At 42.8% G+C, this 18564-nt stretch overlaps 1 protein-coding gene and 1 non-coding gene across 5 annotated transcripts in view; both read left to right on the top strand.

Annotated features, from left to right (window-relative positions):
* UBAP2 (ubiquitin associated protein 2) overlaps positions 1 to 18564 on the top strand; it is a 161636-nt gene that overhangs the window by 104680 nt on the left and 38392 nt on the right. For all 4 annotated transcript variants that reach the window (XM_067464683.1, XM_067464682.1, XM_067464681.1 and 1 more), the window contains exons 15-19: positions 1912 to 2122; positions 4407 to 4446; positions 8153 to 8330; positions 11367 to 11433; positions 15793 to 15991. In XM_067464683.1, the coding sequence (XP_067320784.1) occupies positions 1912 to 2122; positions 4407 to 4446; positions 8153 to 8330; positions 11367 to 11433; positions 15793 to 15991 (695 nt within the window). The remainder of the gene's footprint in view (positions 1 to 1911; positions 2123 to 4406; positions 4447 to 8152; positions 8331 to 11366; positions 11434 to 15792; positions 15992 to 18564) is intronic.
* Positions 6672 to 6756, top strand: LOC132769577 (small nucleolar RNA SNORD121A). The gene has a single exon (XR_009630901.1). It is a non-coding gene; the product is annotated as a small nucleolar RNA SNORD121A (small nucleolar RNA).

The raw sequence follows: 18564 nt of genomic DNA, 5'->3' as shown, positions 1-18564 counted from the left end.
AGGGATAAGGGCTCTAACTGAAACAATTTTAATTAGTTGAAGAAGGCCTTGAAACCCAAGTCCTCCTTCCGAAGCTGGGAACATTCAATTTGGAGTAGGGAAGACTGACAGATGAACTGCCTGTCATATTTCAGTACTTGAAGGGATGCCATAGAGAAGAGGGACCCAAATCAGTGGATTCAAATGACCAAGAAAAAAAAACCATAGTGAGAACTTCCTCTTAATAAGAGCTGCTCAACAGTAGAAAGGGCGGCTTCTGAGAATGGAAGACTTTCCTTCTTTAGAGGTCTTCAAACAGAAGTTTAACAATTTGGACAAGAAAGGAGGAAACCATGAAAATGAACAAAATCTGACTCCCAGTATTAAAAAACCCTCTAGAATCAGGACAGTAAATAGAGAGCAACACTAAAAAAATAGGGGAATTAAAGACAGGAAACAGTCCTTCAATTTACGCAAATTGGGTTTTTGCAGTTGTCCATGCCTGTGTATGTAAAATAGTCAAAAAGCTCTAGTCATAAGAGAGTACTTGGTTGCCTGCTCCCATTCTTGTTTTCTTTTTTATTGATGTAATATCAAGATGTTTTTGGACATACTCTGAAACCATCTTGATCATGAAGATACATTTCTTACCTTGCAAGGAATCCCCCCCCCCCAAAAAAATACATTGGCATTTAATTTTTTTGCATATGATATGGGGGTGGGAGTAGCTGATGACACTATTGCTGTTAGCTAGATAGACACAGTTCTAGTTAGGAATTGTTTGCATGGATTTTCCTTTGAAAGTGTCTTAAACTTGAGTGAATGGTATAATATGTTATACTTACTTTGTACAAGTTGCTGTCTACATACAGATCTAGACATGTTCCAGTATTTCTGAACATATATTTTCTGATTATATATGAGATTGTGTCAAATAATTAACTAAAAAAATATTTAAGAAAAAAGAAAGAAAGAAATAGGAGACAAATGTTATATAGTATGTTAATCTATAAGGTTCATCTCAAAAAGAATTAATATGTAAAAGAAAACAATCCTCATGGTGGTGGGAACTATAAATGTGTATGTATTAAAATAAAAATATATAATAATAAAAAAGCATGAAAAAAAAAACAGAAAACAACCAGGGCCAGCTAACACCTCCCATCAAAGGACCCCCTCCCCCCAAGGTAGGAAGCAGCCAGGCTTTGAAGCTGCAAGGTTATTCAATGCTAATCAAGGTGGCCACTTGCAAAATTCACGCTTGCCTCAAGCAGATAAGAGTTCTTTCTTCCACCCTGGACATCGTTTCACATAGATAGATAGATAGATAGATAGATAGATAGATAGATAGATAGATAGAGATATCTTGCCTAGTTTCCAATGGACTTCACAACCTCTGAGCATATCAGGATAGAATGCTTATGGAACATGACCATAAAGCCCAGAAAACTCACAGCAACCCAGTTTCAGGAATTTCTTTACCTGTCTATGGTTGCTGCGGTTCTGTCTGTGTTCGCTTCTTTTTTTGCACTGCTTCAGTTGCTGACTTTTTTTGTATTTATAGAGATTCTTCTATATGGAGTGTAGTTTTAAAATGGGCATTCCTTAGGATGCATTGATTAAATCCTTTTTAAGAACGTGGTATTATGAGCCTGCTTGGTTGCAACTTAGTTTAGTTTGCAATATAAAAAAATTAATCTTTGTATTAGATATGAATAGAGTCTTAATTTGATTGAATCAAATATTTTGCAACACAGGAGCCACTTGGGAGCCCACCAACCAGGCTTTCTTGATGGTTGCCCCCAGGCTCGCCCTTCATAATTCCATATTATGTGTATTGGGTTCATAATAGATGTACTGCAAGCATGTTAGCTTGGTGGCGATATCGAATCGACCTTGACCATGACGATAAATGACTTTTACTTTTTTCAGTGATCCTTTGAATACCTCTTTGCCAATGTCCAATACAGTACAGGAGCCCACCTATACCACCCCCGCCATCACATCCGCCAGCCTCAGCTGCTCTTCTCAGAGCACTAGTCCTGTAACAACCGCTTCCTCCTACGACCAGGCCTCTGTGCATAGCAGGATAACATACCAAAGCTCTGTGCCTCCAACAGAACCAGCCACAGCTGTTGTCACGGTAAGTAGGCTCCGTAAAGTCTTGAGCAGCACAAACATCACCTGTTAGAACTTGTTGGGATGGTGAGGGCAGGGGTACGTGCTTTGGGGATTTATTTATTTGTCGTGTCAGAACAACCAGTCAAATACATTTCTAACAGAAAAAAGCAAACAAGCAGATTACAAAATTTGTGAGTATGAGAGTTGATTAAATGTCCTTTGACCAGTATCTGGCCACTTGGAGTGCCTCTGGTGTTGCTGCAAATTGACACCAGATTTGGACACAAGACATCCCTTGTGCATGTGGCAGGGCTCAGGGTGCATTGCAGCAGGTGGTCAGTGGTTTGCTCCTCTCCACACTCGCATGTCGAGGATTCCACTTTGTGGCCCCATTTCTGAAGGTTGGCTCTGCATCTCGTGGTGCCAGAGCGCAGTCTGTTCAGTGCCTTCCAGGTCGCCCAGTCCTGTGTGTGCCCAGGGGGGAGTCTCTCATTGGGTATCAGCCATTGGTTGAGGTTCTGGGTTTGGGCCTGCCACTTTTGGGCTCTCGCTTGCTGAGGTGTTCCAGTGAGTGTCTCTGTAGATCTTAGAAAACTATTTCTAGATTTAAGTTGTTGACGTGCTGGCTGATACCCAAACAGGGGATGGGCTGGAGATGTCTCTGCCTTGGTAAATAAATAAACCCCAAGACTCAATTCTTAGTGCTCAGATGTTCATAATATAAACTTATTTTTATTTCAATGGGAAGTCTGGGCCTGCTTTTGGCTGATCAGATAGGATTGTTGTTGTTTGTGGTAGTAACATAACTCAAAACCACTGGACAAATTGACACCAGATTTGGACACAAGACATCAACTAAAGCAATCTATGTCCTTCAGTCAAAAAAACACAGCGAAAGGTTATGGGAGTCCTGTGTGCCACGTTTGGTTCAATTCCATTGTTAGTGGAGTTCAGAATGCTCTTTGATTGTAGGTGAACTATAAATCCCAGCAACTACAACTCGCAAATGACAAAATCAGTTTTTTTTTTAGTGATGGTCATTCCTTGGGTTAGTCCAGTTTGTCCAGTGGTTTTTGAATTATATTAATCCCAAAAATGAACATTACATTTTTATTTATATAGATTTACAGTATTTATATACTGCTGTTCTCACCCCTGGGGTGGGGTGGGATTGGGGGACTCAAAGCGGTTTACACAGAGGTAATGGCAAAATTCAATGTATTATGTTATATACATAATACAAATCACAAATAAGATTTGCCTGGCATTTTTGTGTCTCCAGCAATGCATCCTTTACTTTAGTATTGGCTATAGGAGGGAGGAAGGTCTATCTTTCTAGACCAGTGGCTCTCAACCTGTGGGTTTTGGCCTACAACTCCCAGAAATCCCAGCGAGCTTATCAACTGTTAGGATTCCTGGGAATTGAAAGCCAAAATATCTGGAGACCCACAGGTTGTGAACCACTGTTCTAGACATTAATATGCCAGAATTCTCTCCAGGCATCTTTAGTGTGCCACAGAGTATTCTGAGTTTGTGGGATATATTGTGTAGTGTTTGTCCCTTGTGTATTGCCTCTTGACAAGCACATGCCATCCCAAACATGACCACAAACTCCACTGGCTGCCAGTTTGCTACTGGGCCCAATTCAGAGTGCTGGCTTTGGCCTATAAAGCCCTAAACGGTTCTGGCCCAACTTACCTGTCCGAACGTATCTCCACTTACGAACCACTGAGGACTTTGAGATCATCTGGGGAGGCCCTGCTCTTGGTCCCGCCTTCGTCACAAGCATGTTTGGCGGGGACGAGAGACAGGGCCTTCTCAGTGGTGGGCCCTCGGCTATGGAATGCCCTCCCTAGGGAGATCAGATCTGCTCCCTCCCTCTTGACGTTTCGGAGGCAAGTTAAAACGTGGCTATTTGAGCAAGCGTTTACAAATACAGAGTAGGTAATATAGGAAATCGAATGACCTGACAATGGAATTGGAAAGTTCTTGAGAATAATGAGACGCTGATGATGTTGCTTTTATTGCTTTTGTGATGTTTTATACTGTTTAATGTTTTTTTTATCTATATTATGTTTTATGTATACTGATTTGTTGGAAACCGCCTTGAGTCGCCAATTGGCTGAGAAAGGCGGTATACAAATATAGTAAAAATTAAATAAACTGCCTTAACTTCCCTTTGCCCTGAATGGGATTGTATTAGAACCCATTGAAGGGAATCCTGGTAGATGTAGAAGGTGATTTGGTTGCGCTTCTCACTCTGTTTCTTAGATGACTTGAATCACTGTTTTCACTTTGACTTTCAGAATGGACATGTTAGTGTTCGGACACAGCCGGCCCTTGACAGTAAGTTCAGAAAATCTTTGTCCTTTTTGGAGTTAAATGTCACTTTATATTACTTTGTAGTTGTCACTGTTCGGGTGACAAGTGGGGAGATAAATATTTTTCTGGGGTTTGGGCTTTTTAAAATGTGTTTATAGAGAATATACTTTATAATCAGTTGTGTGCAGATGGATGTTCGCAAATGACATTTTTTCCGCTGAATGAAATTCAAGCAAGCTGTTCTTTGATGCATTTGTAGGGTTGTTTTTGTATTTAAGTTCTGACTTTGGGTTTACAACCTCCACTACCAAGTGCTCAAGGATGTCTTATTTTTTCTCCACTAACGTAGTTTGCATTTGGTCCATTGCCAGCATGGTTGGCTTTGTATTTTTCTCAACAGTGCCAAATTAATAGTAGGTTTTCCAGGTTTCTTTCTATTTTAGGGAGCTAATTCCCCATTTATCTGTTGTGAATAATCCCAGGTGCTTCCTAGTTCCACCTTCTCATGGAAGGTACCTCCAAAGACAGTGCTTTCTGTGGTTGTCCACTGGCTAAAAGATTAAGATGTAGTTTCTTCTGCTTATTATCTGGAAAATAAAAGAGAGCACTGCAAAAAGAACTCGTTCAAACTGTCTTTCATAAGCTTTGATCACAGGGAAACCGTGAAAGGTGAAGGGTTCTCCTGCATTGGCCTTCCTTTGAAAGTTCCTATCAACTTCTTTACTTGAAATAAATAATTTCAGGTGAGATAGACTCGACCTCGTAGACAGGCTTCATTTGTGTGTGCTTCATTTGCGGTATTCCCATTTTCCTGGATGTGCCACGCTCATACCAAGAGTTGCTTCCTTTAATTTGCTCATTTTGATGCAAATTTCTGGTTCAGTTATTTTTGACAGACTCTGCTTACCCACCCTCTAATGTTAAATCCTTTCAACAATTTCCAATAGTTTATTTTTTCCAATCTTGCCATCACAACAGTGAAAATATGTCGGGCTAATATACTTCCCAAGCTGTTTGGCGAAAGAAGAAGAAGAAGAACTAGAACTAGAACTAGAATTTTATTTTTCTACCCGTCTCCATCTCCCCGAAGGGACTCAGGGTGGCTGACATGGAGCCAAGCCCAGGGAACATACAATTACAAGCAGAGCAATAACAAAATACAATTTAAAAACATAAAACAAACATAACAATAAGAAACAAGCATCAAGCAACAAAAGAACGGGGGGGGGGGGGGTAAAAATACAAGCTGATTAAAGAGTAATTGGTTCATCAAGGTGGATGAAAATGTATATATTTGTCGTGTCAGGGCAACCAGTCAATTATATTACATTTCTAACAGAACAAAGCAAACAAACAGACAAAATACAAAATTTGTGAGTTTGGTAGTTGATTAAATGTCCTTTGACCAGTATCTGGCCCCTTGGAGTGCTTCTGGTGTTGCTGCAAGAAGGTCTGAAAATGTTTTACAGCATAGGAAGTATCATTAAAACAAAGCAATCTAACAGGATCCGAAGCAATTCAGTATGACTTATAAAATCTCAATAGTAATGTAATATAGGAAATTCAGGATGAATTATAATTACGTTGCAGTACCGGTCGTATGTCATGGGGTCATCAGTCAAATGCACAACGAAGCATCCATGTTTTTAATTCCTTACGGAATGTGGCTAGGGAGGGTGCCTGGGGAGGGGAGTTCCAGAGATGAGGGGCTACCACCGAGAATGCCCTTTCCCTCGTCCCCACCAATTGCACCTGAGACAAGGGCGGGAGCGAGAGAAGGGCATCCCCGGACAATCTTAAAGATCGCGTGGGCTCATAGGGTTGTTACCTTTATAGGTAACAACCTGCACCTTGAATTGGGACCGGAAACTTATCGGCAGCCAGTGGAGCTGTTTAAACAGGGGGTTTGACCGCTCCCTGTAACTTTCTCCAGTTAACAATCTGGCCGCTGACCTTTGCACCAGCTGTAGTTTGTGAACCGTCTTCAAGGGCAGCCCTATGTAGAGAGCATTAGAGTAGTCCAGTCTTGAGGTAACTAAGGTGTGGACCACCATGGTCAAGTCAGACTTCTCGAGGTACGGTCGCAGCAGGCATACAAGTCTTAACTGTGCAAAGGGCCTCCCGGCCACCACCGACACCTGAGCATTAAGCATCAGCGCTGAGTCCAGGAGGACCCCCAAACTGTGGGCTTGTGTCTTCAGGGGGAGTGCTATAATAACCTGGTGATGGCTATGAACCTGGGTAAGGCACCTGAAAAGACTATGATGTTCTCTTTCCAAGCACATATCTGATACAGTATGCTGTGGAAGATCCTATGTTCTGAGTCTTTTCTGCCAAGTCCTGAAGGGAATGGGGTGTAGACTGTATGTTCCTAACTAGGGGTCCTCAAACTTTTTAAACCGGGGGCCAGTTCACTGTCCCTCAGACGGTTGGAGGGCTGGACTATAGGTTGTTTTTTAAAAAAAAATCAATTAAAAAATCCCTCTGCACATTGCACATATTTTATTTTGTGGTGTGGAAGGGCCCTTAGAGGGAGGGGGTTCTTTCTAGCCCTCTTTAGGCAGTAATTCCAGGAGCAGAGAATGGGAAATCTTCCTGTTTCTAGTCTGAACAAAATCTGGCTACTAGTATTTTAAAAAAACTCTAAAATTATAACTGTAAATAAAGAACAACACTCAAACACAGGGGAACTCCAGACAAGAAACAATCAGGGCCAGCTAATCACCTCTCAACAAAGGATTCTCCCTAAAAACTGTCAGGCTATGAAATGGTAATCAAGGTGTCCAATTGAAACATTCATACCTACCTCCAACAGACAAGAGTTCTTTCTCCCACTCTGGATCTTCCACAATTTTCCTCTGACATGAAGTCCAGTGGTGTCTGACTCTGGGGTGTGGTGCTCATCTGCGTTTCTAAGTCGAAGAGCCAGCGTTGTCTGTAGACACCTCCAAGGTCATGTGGCCGGCATGACTGCATGGAGCTCCGGGGCAGCCTCCCTTGGCTGGCTCATGCTGCCCATCAGACCCGATGGGCAGCGTGAGCCTGCCAAGGGAGGAGCAGCTCCGTGCGGCCTACTTGCGAGTAAAGCACCTCGTGAGATGCTTTATGCGCGAGTAGGCCATGCGGAACAGCTGCCCTTGGCTGGCTCACAACTGCCCATTGGGCCTGACGGATAGCGTGAGCCTGCCAAAGGAGTAGCCCCATGTGGCATACTTGCGAGTAAAGCACCTCGTGAGGTGCTTTACGCGCGAGTAGGCCATGTGGAGCAGCTGCCCTTGGCTGGCTCACGCTGCCCATGGGGCCTGGCGGATAGCCTGAGCCAGCCAATGGAGGGGCACTGTGTGTGTGGGGGGGGCGCTTCTCCTCCACGGGCAGGATAAGTGCCCTTGGCGGGCCGGAAGTGGCCCGCGGGCCGTAGTTTGGGGACCCCTGTTCCTAACAGACACATCTATGAAGTGATGGGTGTGAAGATTGGGAGAAGGAAGATGTAGATATCTTGAGATCTTTTTGTTGGGGATGTTCAGGAAAGAAAAGCAGACACGTGTTAGTGCTTCTCTTGCTGAGCTCACTCTGAAAAGCTTCGAAAAATGGTTGATGCTTTTCTAACCCTTTATTTGGCACAGTTGACTGGATGTTTCTCTTTCCTCCTTTGAAACTTGCTCTGCCCTTTTCATAGCCAGGATTGTACCGCGTGGGCCTTTCTCTGAATTGCCTTTTCCCACCTTTGCAGCTCCGTCATCCGTTCCGGCGTCTAAGACAGAAACCTCTCCTCCGTCGCTAGCTGCCAAGCCTAGCACCACGGCTGCCCCTGCTTTGCTTCTCCCTTCGGCACCCCCGCACACAGCACCACTTCCCAGCTTGCCGCAGTCCAATGACTTGGCCAACAGCTCACTCTCCCAGTTAAGCAGGTACAGCAGGAGAAGCTACGGGGCGGCCATGGCGGAGCATTGTCTGGGTGGGGATGAGAGTGGCCACCACCTTCTTAGTGATTGATTCTCTCTCTCTTTAATTATCCTTGACTGTGGGGGTTATACATTTTGTTGTGTGGATCTATAGAAGACCAGGGGAAAATGACCTCTAGGGATTCAATAATAATAATAAACTTTATTTAATACCCCGCCACCATCTCCCCAATGGGGACTCGGGGCGACTTACATGAGGCCAAGCCCAACAGCATCTATATAAATAAAAATGTAATGTTCGTTTGTGGTATTCACAGAACTCAAAAACCACTGGGGGAATTGACACCAAATTTGGACACAAGACACCTAACAACCCAATGTATGTCCTACACTCAAAAAAAATTATTTTGTCATTTGGGAGTTGTAGTTGCTGGGATTTATAGTTCACCTACAATCAAAGAGCATTCTCAACCCCACCAATGATGGAATTGAACCAAACTTGGCACACAGTTCTCCCATGATCAACAGAAAATACTGCAAGGGTTTGGTTGGCAGTGTTCTTTGGTTTTGGAGTTGTAGTTCACCGACATCCAGAGATCACTGTGGACTCAAACAATGATGGATCTGGACCAAACTCTACACAAATACTCAATATGCCCAAATGTGAACACTGGTGGAGTTTGCAGAAAATAGACCTTGGCATTTGGGAGTTGTAGTTGGTGGGATTTATAGTTCACCTACAATCAGAGAACATTCTGAACCCCACCAATGATAGAATTGGGCCAAACCTCCCACACAGAACCCCCATGACCACCAGAGTGGGCCACAGCAACGCGTGGCAGGGGATGGCTAGTATTACAATAAAATAAAACCAAAAACACAATAACAACACAGTAAAATACATAGAACATATGAGTACAAAAACGATAAGCAAAATCATACACAGTAAAATAACAATGAGCGGGCTGCATGTTTGAGATAAAAACTAAAATACTAAAGATACTAAAATCAAGATGAGACAGGGATGGAGCAGATTGTTTGTGGGGGAGAAACTCACAAAGGAACGGGGTCATAAATAAGGACCTTCATACAGGTGGGGAAAATATACTCTGGGGACAAAAACTGTTGAGGGGGAGCAACTGTGTATGATAATATGGCTACTCTCCAGATTTGCCAGTTTTTGGGGTATGCTTTCTCCGGAAGTTACTATAGGCCTTGGAGGACCTTGCAGATTCACAGGCAGGATACCTCTCTAGGTCCTCCCGCACAATTGTATGCTGTGCTGAATTGAGAAGTCAGATAAGTTCATGATATACAGTTGTAGTTAATCCCGGTCCAACCAGGAACGAATCCCCTGCGAATACAAGGGCCTTACTGTATTTACATATACGAGGGTCTTACTATATGTCCTGGCAAGGGCTGTAGCTGAACAACAAAGCTGACAGAGACTCTGCCATTTCTTTTGGAAACATTCACTAAAGTGAAAAAGGAAGCTACTGAGAACGTAGCAACTCTTCATAGAAGTGTTCCTCAGCCATCCAGTCTGATTCTTGCAATTATCTGCTTTGTGTTTGTATGCAATAGGAGAACAACTAAATTGTGGAGGAGGGACACAGGCATATCTGTAAGCCCCAATCCCGACATCACTACTCACCTGGCTGCTTTAGAACTTTGCAGCTGACATTCTGTTAGTGACATATGCACACATAAGTCATGCTATGTAAGCAGGACACATATTTACCACAGCAAAATAACTACAGATATTTTTTTTTTGTTGTGTCAGGAGCGACTTAAGAAACTGCAAGTCACTTCTGGTGTTAGAGAACTGGCTGTCTGCAAAGACGTTGCCCAGGGGACGCCTGGATGATTTGGTGTTTTTATCATCCTTGTGGGAGGCTTCTCTCATGTCCCTGAATGAGGAGCTGGAGCTGATAGAGGGAGCTCATCCGCCTCTCCCCGGATTTGAACCTGCGACCTGTCAGTCTTCAGTCCTGCCGGCACAGGGGTTTAACCCACTGCGCCACCGGCGGCTACTACAGAGATGAAATCTGGATACAAATATAATAATAATAATAATAATAATAATAATAACAACAATAATAATATGCTGGATTTCGTATCACAAAATCAGAAGTCAAACACTTCACAAGTCAAATGCTTGGGAAGTGTTTGACTTGTGATTTTGTGATACGAAATCCAGCATATAGATCTCATTTGCTGTGACATACTGTGCTTTTGTGTCAATAATAATAATAATCGTAATACTAATAATAATGCTCAGATCTGCACGCATTATTCACCGATACATCACACAGTCCTAGACAATTGGGAAATGTCTGACAAGTGATCCATTACAAAAGGCAGCACAGTGATCTAGTTTGCTGTGTACTAATCTTGTTGTGTGTCTAATGGTAATGATTATGATGATAGGAGCAACAGAAAACACATTCTGCTGGCAGTGGCAGAAGTCCAGTTGTTCATACAGCAACATTCCACATTGTGTTTATACCCTGTGCATTGTGGTTGCACTTTTCACACTGCTTAGCAGCACCTAGTCACCGCATTCACATTCATTTGCATTCAAAGCAGGAAAATCATATGCTTTGAATGTGATTTTCCTGCTTCTTGACAGGTTGGACTGGATGACCCATGAGGTCTCCTCCAACTCTATGATTCTAAGTGTTTCTGTTCTAAGTGGGGGTTGTGTAGTGCCAATACAACATATCTCCGCAGTCTCCTATCAGATCTTCACACTGAATATACAGAAAGTGCTAAAGCAGATGGGCGAGTAGGACTTTGAATGGGTACCCACCTCTCCTCCCCAGGTTTAGCTTTACAATGTTGTAGGTTTTATATGTGGTGGTTTTTTTCTTAGTATAGGAGCCTACCAACTTGTTGACAGCAGAGATCTTACAGCCACCTCAAGTGATTTTCCAGTTTGCATCACTTCTGCTTGTTATAGTGAGAGAGGCACGAAATGGCAGCTTATAATGAGATGCTCAGATGTGTGCTGACTGTACGTCATGCTTGTTTTTCTTCCAGCTCCCTCTCTGATAATCAGAACAGCCTCTCTTCTGCCTCAGCACTGTCTTCATCTGCAGCGCATCTGGTAGGTCCTTTGTTCACTTTGAGAGCTGCTAAATGTGCATCCTGAAACCATGACTCTGAGACTAGAAGTGGGCTCTTACTTTTGCTTCTGAGGAGGGAGCATTGCCCTTGTGTCAGGTAGCACAACCCCTTGGTCTCTAGTCCTGCACTAAAGTTGCACAGAATATTTTTCCCATCCTCTGTGTCTTGAGATAGAAAGGCTTGCTTGTTAATAAGATTTCTTTCGGTGTTTAATAAAAGGGGAGCAGGTGGGCAAGGATGCCGTCCCTCTGGAAAAAAGGGGGTGATGTCTTGAAATTAAAGGTTGGAGCAGCCTCCATCAAGGCAATTAAGAAATGTTCTCAAAAACTTTGTATGAGTTTATAAATCAATATTTTACTGTAGATTTTGCACTGAGGAACAAGAAATCAATTTCTGAGATGTAATACCACATGATTTGGTAAAATAGGTTTTCTACCACACACACACACACACACACACACACACACACTTATTTATTTATTTAAAAGTTTTCTATACCGATCTTCTCACTTCCAAGAGGGACTCAGATCCGGTTCACAACATGTGTTCGTATACAAAAATACAAACCACACAATGCATCATCATTACACAATTAAAAACATATTACAGTACAACATCGTCATCATCACACTCACATAGCCACGTCGTCAAAGCATTCCTGGTCATAATTCACAGTTATTCATTCTCCTTCCATGTGGACCAGAGTTGACTCAGTTGTCAAAGGCCGCATTCCATAGCCAAGTCTTTGTTAGCTTCCTGAACGTCAGGAGGGAGGGAGCAGTTCTAATCTCCTGTGGGAGGGAGTTCCAAAGCCAGGGAGCCACCATTGAGAAGGCCCTGTCTCTCGTCCCCACCAACCACGATTGTGACAGTGGTGGGATCGAGAGCAGGGCTCCCCTGGAAGATCTTAAAGACCTTGATGGTTCGTAGGGGAGAATCCGTTCGGACAGGTAAACAGGGCCAGAGTTGTTTAGGGCTTTGTAGGTTATATATGATATGATATATATGATATGATATGATATATATATTATTTTATTATTATTTATATATTATTTTACATTGCCCTATCTCCCAGAGATGAAGACACAATTGATTATCTTGGATCAGGGGTCCTCAAACCTTTTAAACAGAGGGCCAGGTCACAGCCCCTCAAATTATTGCAGGGCCGGATTATAATTTGAAAAAAACATGAATGAATTAAAATACGCTGCACATATTTTATTTGTAGTGCAAAAAAAAACAACACTTTAAACAATACAATAATTAAAATGATGAACAATTTTAATAAATTATATTAAATTATATTTAATAAATTCCTCTGGAATGTGTCCAGAGGAGGGCGACTAGAATGATCAAGGGTCTGGAGAACAAGCCCTATGAGGAGCAGCTTAAGGAGCTGGGCATGTTTAGCCTGAAGAAGAGAAGGCTGAGAGGAGATATGATAGCCATGTATAAATATGTGAGAGGAAGCCACAGGGAGGAGGGAGCAAGCTTGTTTTCTGCTTCCCTGGAGAATAGGACGCAGTGGAACAATGGCTTCAAACTACAAGAGAGGAGATTCCATCTGAACATGAGGAAGAACTTCCTGACTGTGAGAGCCGTTCAGCAGTGGAACTCTCTGCCCCGGAGTGTGGTGGAGGCTCCTTCTTTGGAAGCTTTTAAACAGGGGCTGGATGGCCATCTGTCAGGGGTGACTTGAATGCAATTTTCCTGCTTCTTGGCAGAATGAGGTTGGACTGGATGGCCCATGAGGTCTCTTCCAACTCTTTGATTCTATGATTCTAAATATAAACTTAGTATTTCAATGGGAAGTGTGGGCCTGCTTTTGGCTAATAAGATAGGATTGTTAATCTTGTTGTGTGCTTTCAATCGTTTCAGACTGAGGTTGGCCCTGAGAGAGGGCCAGGCAAATGACCTTGGAGGGCCATATCTGGCCCCCAGGCCTTAGTTTGAGGACCCCTGTCTTGGATTATCTTGGAGTTCCATCTTATAGAAAGGAAAATGGTTGTAATAAGTAGAAAACAGAAATACTTATATATACTCCTTACCAAGTTACCAGACAGACTTTCCTGGAATTACTTAATGTTTATCTTGGGGAGGGCCAAGTGTAGCCCATGGACTTCATGCCCCGGATCCTCCAGTGATGTCTGTGTTTGTGTGTGTCAACTTTTTGAACAAGAAGTGACTGCTGGTCACTTCCTGTTGCAAAATAAAAGGCCTCTTGTGGGCTCAGAATGGACCAGACCATTCCCAAAACATGTCAGAAATGTCCCTCGTGCCTATTAGAGCCGATAGGCTTATGCACACTTTGGTTCTCCTGCATTGTTTCTTCCTTTAACTCTGCAAACTACAGAAGTGCATATGAGGCTATAAATAGAAGGATAGAGTGCTTATACACCAGAAAGAAATCACATGAACAACAAAATAAGCAAGCATTGTTGGTTTTGATTACTAGGTCCATTATTATTATTATTAATATTAATATTAATAACAATTAACAATAACAATCAGCATTATTTTTAAATTTTTAATCATTACATTTGGCCCAGCCATATTTTTAAATGTTATTGTGTTATTGTTGATGTTTACTGCCTATTTTTTTGTTTATGAGTTTTATTGTTTTGTATTATTATTGTTGTTGTTGTTTTTGCTGATGTATTGTGGGCTCGGCCTCATGTAAGCCGCACTGAGTCCCTTGGGGAGATGGTAGCGGGGTACAAATAAAGTATTATTATTATTATTATTATTATTATTATTATTATTATTATTTGAGATTAATTTCACAATTCAGCAGCAGATCAGTTGCACAACTTCTTCCTGCACAGTATTTTCAGTCAACTGCTCCCACAGCCTGCAGTCACTCTGGAACTCTTTTACAGACACTTGAGCACATGCCCTTCCATTGTCAGTTTTACTATTGTTTTCCCCTTCAATCTAGATGACACTACAAACTTATCACAGTACACAGTTATATCTTGTCTTAGCAGACAGGTTCTTTTAATCAATTACATAGTGCCTTCGACAAACAGGATCACAGCACAAGGAGAGAGAATACACTGTACATGACTTCCTTATATACAATTCTATACAATTACACATAGCAATCTCTGATTGGTTCCCAACTCATTAACTTAACTCAGATCCAGGATTGCATCATTCACAATCACCTGGACTAGGCCAGAACACATTCCCCAAATGAAGTTCTATATACAGTTAATGCATGACTCAGCATTTCCAATAGAAGCCCATTAGCAGTGCATGACTCAGCTATATTACATTACAATACATTGTAAAACCTGACATTATTATTATTATTATTATTATTATTATTATTATTATTATTATTCAGGGGGTTGTGACCCCATCCAACACAGGCTGTAATCCCACACCCTGATCCACTTCACAACTGACCAGGAGCCCCTCTGTCTTGTCTGGATTTAGTTTCGATTTCAGCTTGTTGGCCCTCATCTAGTCCATTACTGATGATAGGCACTGGTTCAGGACCGGAACACCATCCTTGGCTATTGGTGGAGTCATAGAGTTGGGTGTCATCTGCATAAATTTGATACCAAACTCCAAAACTCTGGATGATCTCTCTTAGTAGTTTCACGTAAATGTTGAACAGCATGGGGAACAGAATTGAACCCTGAGGGACCCCACAGGCCAGGGAGTCGAACAGGAGGCTGAGTGGAGATATGATAGCCATGTATAAATATGTGAGAGGAAGCCAAAGGGAGGAGGGAGCAAGCTTGTTTTCTGCTTCCCTGGAGACTAGGACACAATGGAACAATGGCTTCAAACTACAAGAAAGGAGATTCCATCTGAACACGAGGAAGAACTTCCTGACTGTGAGAGCTGTTCAGCAGTGGAACTCTCTGCCCCGGAGTGTGGTGGAGGCTCCTTCTTTGGAAGCTTTTAAACAGAGGCTGGATGGCCATCTGTCAGGGGTGATTTGAATGCAATATTCCTGCTTCTTGGCAGAATGGGGTTGGACTGGATGGCCCATGAGGTCTCTTCCAACTCTTTGATTCTATGATTCTAGGAGTCCCCCAGCTCAATCATCTGGGTTGACCCCTCCAGAAAGGACCAGAGCCACTGCAAAACAGTGCGCTCAAGCCCTATCTCAGAGAGATACACAACATCAGTCTCTTGGAGAGGTAGTATGGGCAGGTAGCCTCCCAGATTTGCTTCTCCTTGATCTAATCTCTTTAAGACGTCAGACAGAGATGGGAATGTTTGTGGGGATCTCCTGTTCCTGTGCAGAGGTTGTCCTTCATTGTTGTTGTTGAAACCTGCCCTTGACCCCTTCTTCTTTTCTCCCCCTTGGTTTCCTTTCCAGCACACCAGTGTTGAGAACTCCACTGTGCTCCCTTCTCCCTCCACCTTTTCCGTGGCGTCCACTTTGGCTGCCGCCACCTCTTCGGTCTCCACCATGACCAGCAGCATGGCCAGCACGACCAACAGCCTTGGCCTGAACGCGGCCAGTGTCTCTCTGCCGGCGGCTCCCACCTCACGGGCCACTCCTTTAGTGTCTTCAGGTTCGCAATATTAACCAATCGCATGGATGTAGCCAGAGAGGACTCCGGTCGGCAGGTCCGCCCGCGGGGCCCCTCTCGTCCGGCTATCACTGCGCCGAGAAGTGCCGAGCCTTTTTCTAGAAGACGTTGCCTTTGGAGCATGCTTTGTGCCAAGTGGTCTGTGAAATAAAAGTTGCCTGCCTTTTTTTAAATGTGTGGGAACATTCAATGGGAAAACGCCCTCTGCTTGATATTTAATGTTCTATCTTCAAAACAGATTTTGTCCTGGGTTGCTGTGAGTTTTCTGGGCTGTATGGCCAAGTTCCAGAAGCACTCTCTCCTGATGTTTCGCCCACATCTGTGGCAGGCATCCTCAGAGGTTGTGAGGTATATTGGAAACTAAGCAAGGGAGGTTTATATATCTGTGGAATATCCAGGGTGAGAGAAAGAACTCTTGTCTGTTGGAGGCAAGTGATAATGTTGCAATTAATCACCTTGATTAGCCTTCCAAGGCCTTGCAGCTTCAGGGTCTGGCTGATTCCTGCACCGGGATTGTGGCGCAACTGGCTGAGTGTCAACTGCATTAAGATCACTTCTGTAAAAGTCATGAGTTCAAAGCCAGCCCGCGTCCGACCAATTGTGTAGCTTGTTGTTGACCTTTGCAACCCAAAAGACAGTTGCATCTGCCAAATAGGAAATTTAGGTACCACCTATGTGTGGGGAGGCTAATTTAACTAATTTATGAGGCCATAAAAAGACTCCAGCAAAGAACTCCAGCAGAAAGCATGCGGGGAATACGGAAGTACTTCATCAGTGTCACAGATGGACGATGAAAGCGACATCTTCCCTGGCGGCCAGAAAAGTTAAATAGTATCTGACTGTCTTCCTATGTCGTATGTCTTTGGCATTGAATGTTTGCCATATATGTGTACATTGTAATCCCCCCTGAGTCCCCTTCAGGATGAGGAGAAGGGCGGAATATAAATACTGTAAATAAATAAAATAAATAAATGGGGGAGTCCCTTGTTGGGAAGTGTTAGCTGGACCTGAATGCTTCCTGTCTGCAATTCCCCTGTTTTTGAGTATTGTTCTATATTTACTGTCCTAATTTAAGAGTTTTTTTTAATACTGGTCACCAGATTTTGTCCATTTTCATGGTTTCCTCCTTTTGAAATTTCTGTTGAACTCTAAAATTAGGACTGTAAAGAATTTCCCTAGGCAGGCATCAGCCAGACTTTGAAGCTGCAAGGCTTTGCAATGCTAATGAAGGTGATTAATTGCAACATTTTCACTTGCCTCCAACAGACCAGAGTTCTTTCTCCCACCTTGGACATTATTCCACAGATATATAAATCCCACTTGCCTAGTTTCCAACAGACCTCATAACTTCTGAGGATACCTGCCATAGATGTGGGCGAAACGTCAGGAGAGAATGCTTCTGGAACATGGAACTCACAGCAACCCAGTGATTCTGGCCATGAAAGCCTTTGACAAGACAAAAATTGTCCTTCCTGGAGTATTGAAATGAGAATGATCTGTTTATATTTTCCTTCTTGCTAAAATGTGTCTAGTTACCTGAAAAATCTTTATTTACGGGATCAGAACGGATAAAATAATGGCAGAATATAACTACCATAATTCCGTTATTCAGATATTTATATCCCGCCCTAAATTCAAAGTTCTCAGGGTGGTATACAATCAAAGCAATTATAACAAATATTAAAATGTGTGAGAGAAACAAAGTGTGAAAACTAACAAATCAAAGCAAAGTTAAACAGCTAAAATGTACACATTCAAACTGCATGAATTCAAAAGTCTCAAATACTTTAATTTAAAAAAATAAGCATTTTTTAATGTACCAAATACAGCCATCTGTGTCGTCTATGGGCAAGGCATTTCCTTAACCTGGGCACCGCAACAGAGAGTGTCCTCCCCTCCAGTAGATCTCAGTCCTTGGCAATGGCAGAGAAGGTAATTTCTAGGCATGTGTGCAATCCATGGTTCTAAATGGTTCTAAAGTACTTACAAAACTAAAGTTCTGGTGGTGAAAACTAGGGGGCGCTGGCGCTTTGCTTTTACAGATTTGCTAAAGTTCTGGTGGTGAAAATTTCAGAACTCTAACAAAACTTTCAAAATTTCATTATCAATGACAGCTCCTAATTGGTTCTTGACAGATGTGACTGTCTTTCGGGCTGCAAAGGTTGACAGCAAGCTAATGGTCGGGAGCTTACTCCGACTCAGGCTGGCTTCGAACTCATGATCTTTCGGTGATTTCAATGCAGCTGACGCCCAACCAGCTGCACTACAACCCGGTCCTAAAGGTAGGACCGGGTTGAGAGTATGAAGGTATGAGAGTTGAAGAGGTCTGATGTGCATTGGAGGATTGTAGAGAGTTTGTACATATTGTATATACTGTGGGTTGTTGTAGGTTTTTTTTCGGGCTATATGGCCATGTTCTAGAGGCATTCTCTCCTGATGTTTCGCCTGCATCTATGGCAAGCATCCTCACTACCTCTGGATGCAGGCGAAACATCAGGAGAGAATGCCTCTAGAACATGACCATATAGCCCGAAAAAACCTACAACAACCCATTA

Source organism: Anolis sagrei, chromosome 2 (assembly GCF_037176765.1).
Source record: "Anolis sagrei isolate rAnoSag1 chromosome 2, rAnoSag1.mat, whole genome shotgun sequence".
NCBI lineage: Eukaryota > Metazoa > Chordata > Lepidosauria > Squamata > Dactyloidae > Anolis > Anolis sagrei.
This window is presented reverse-complemented; position numbering and strand designations above follow the sequence as displayed.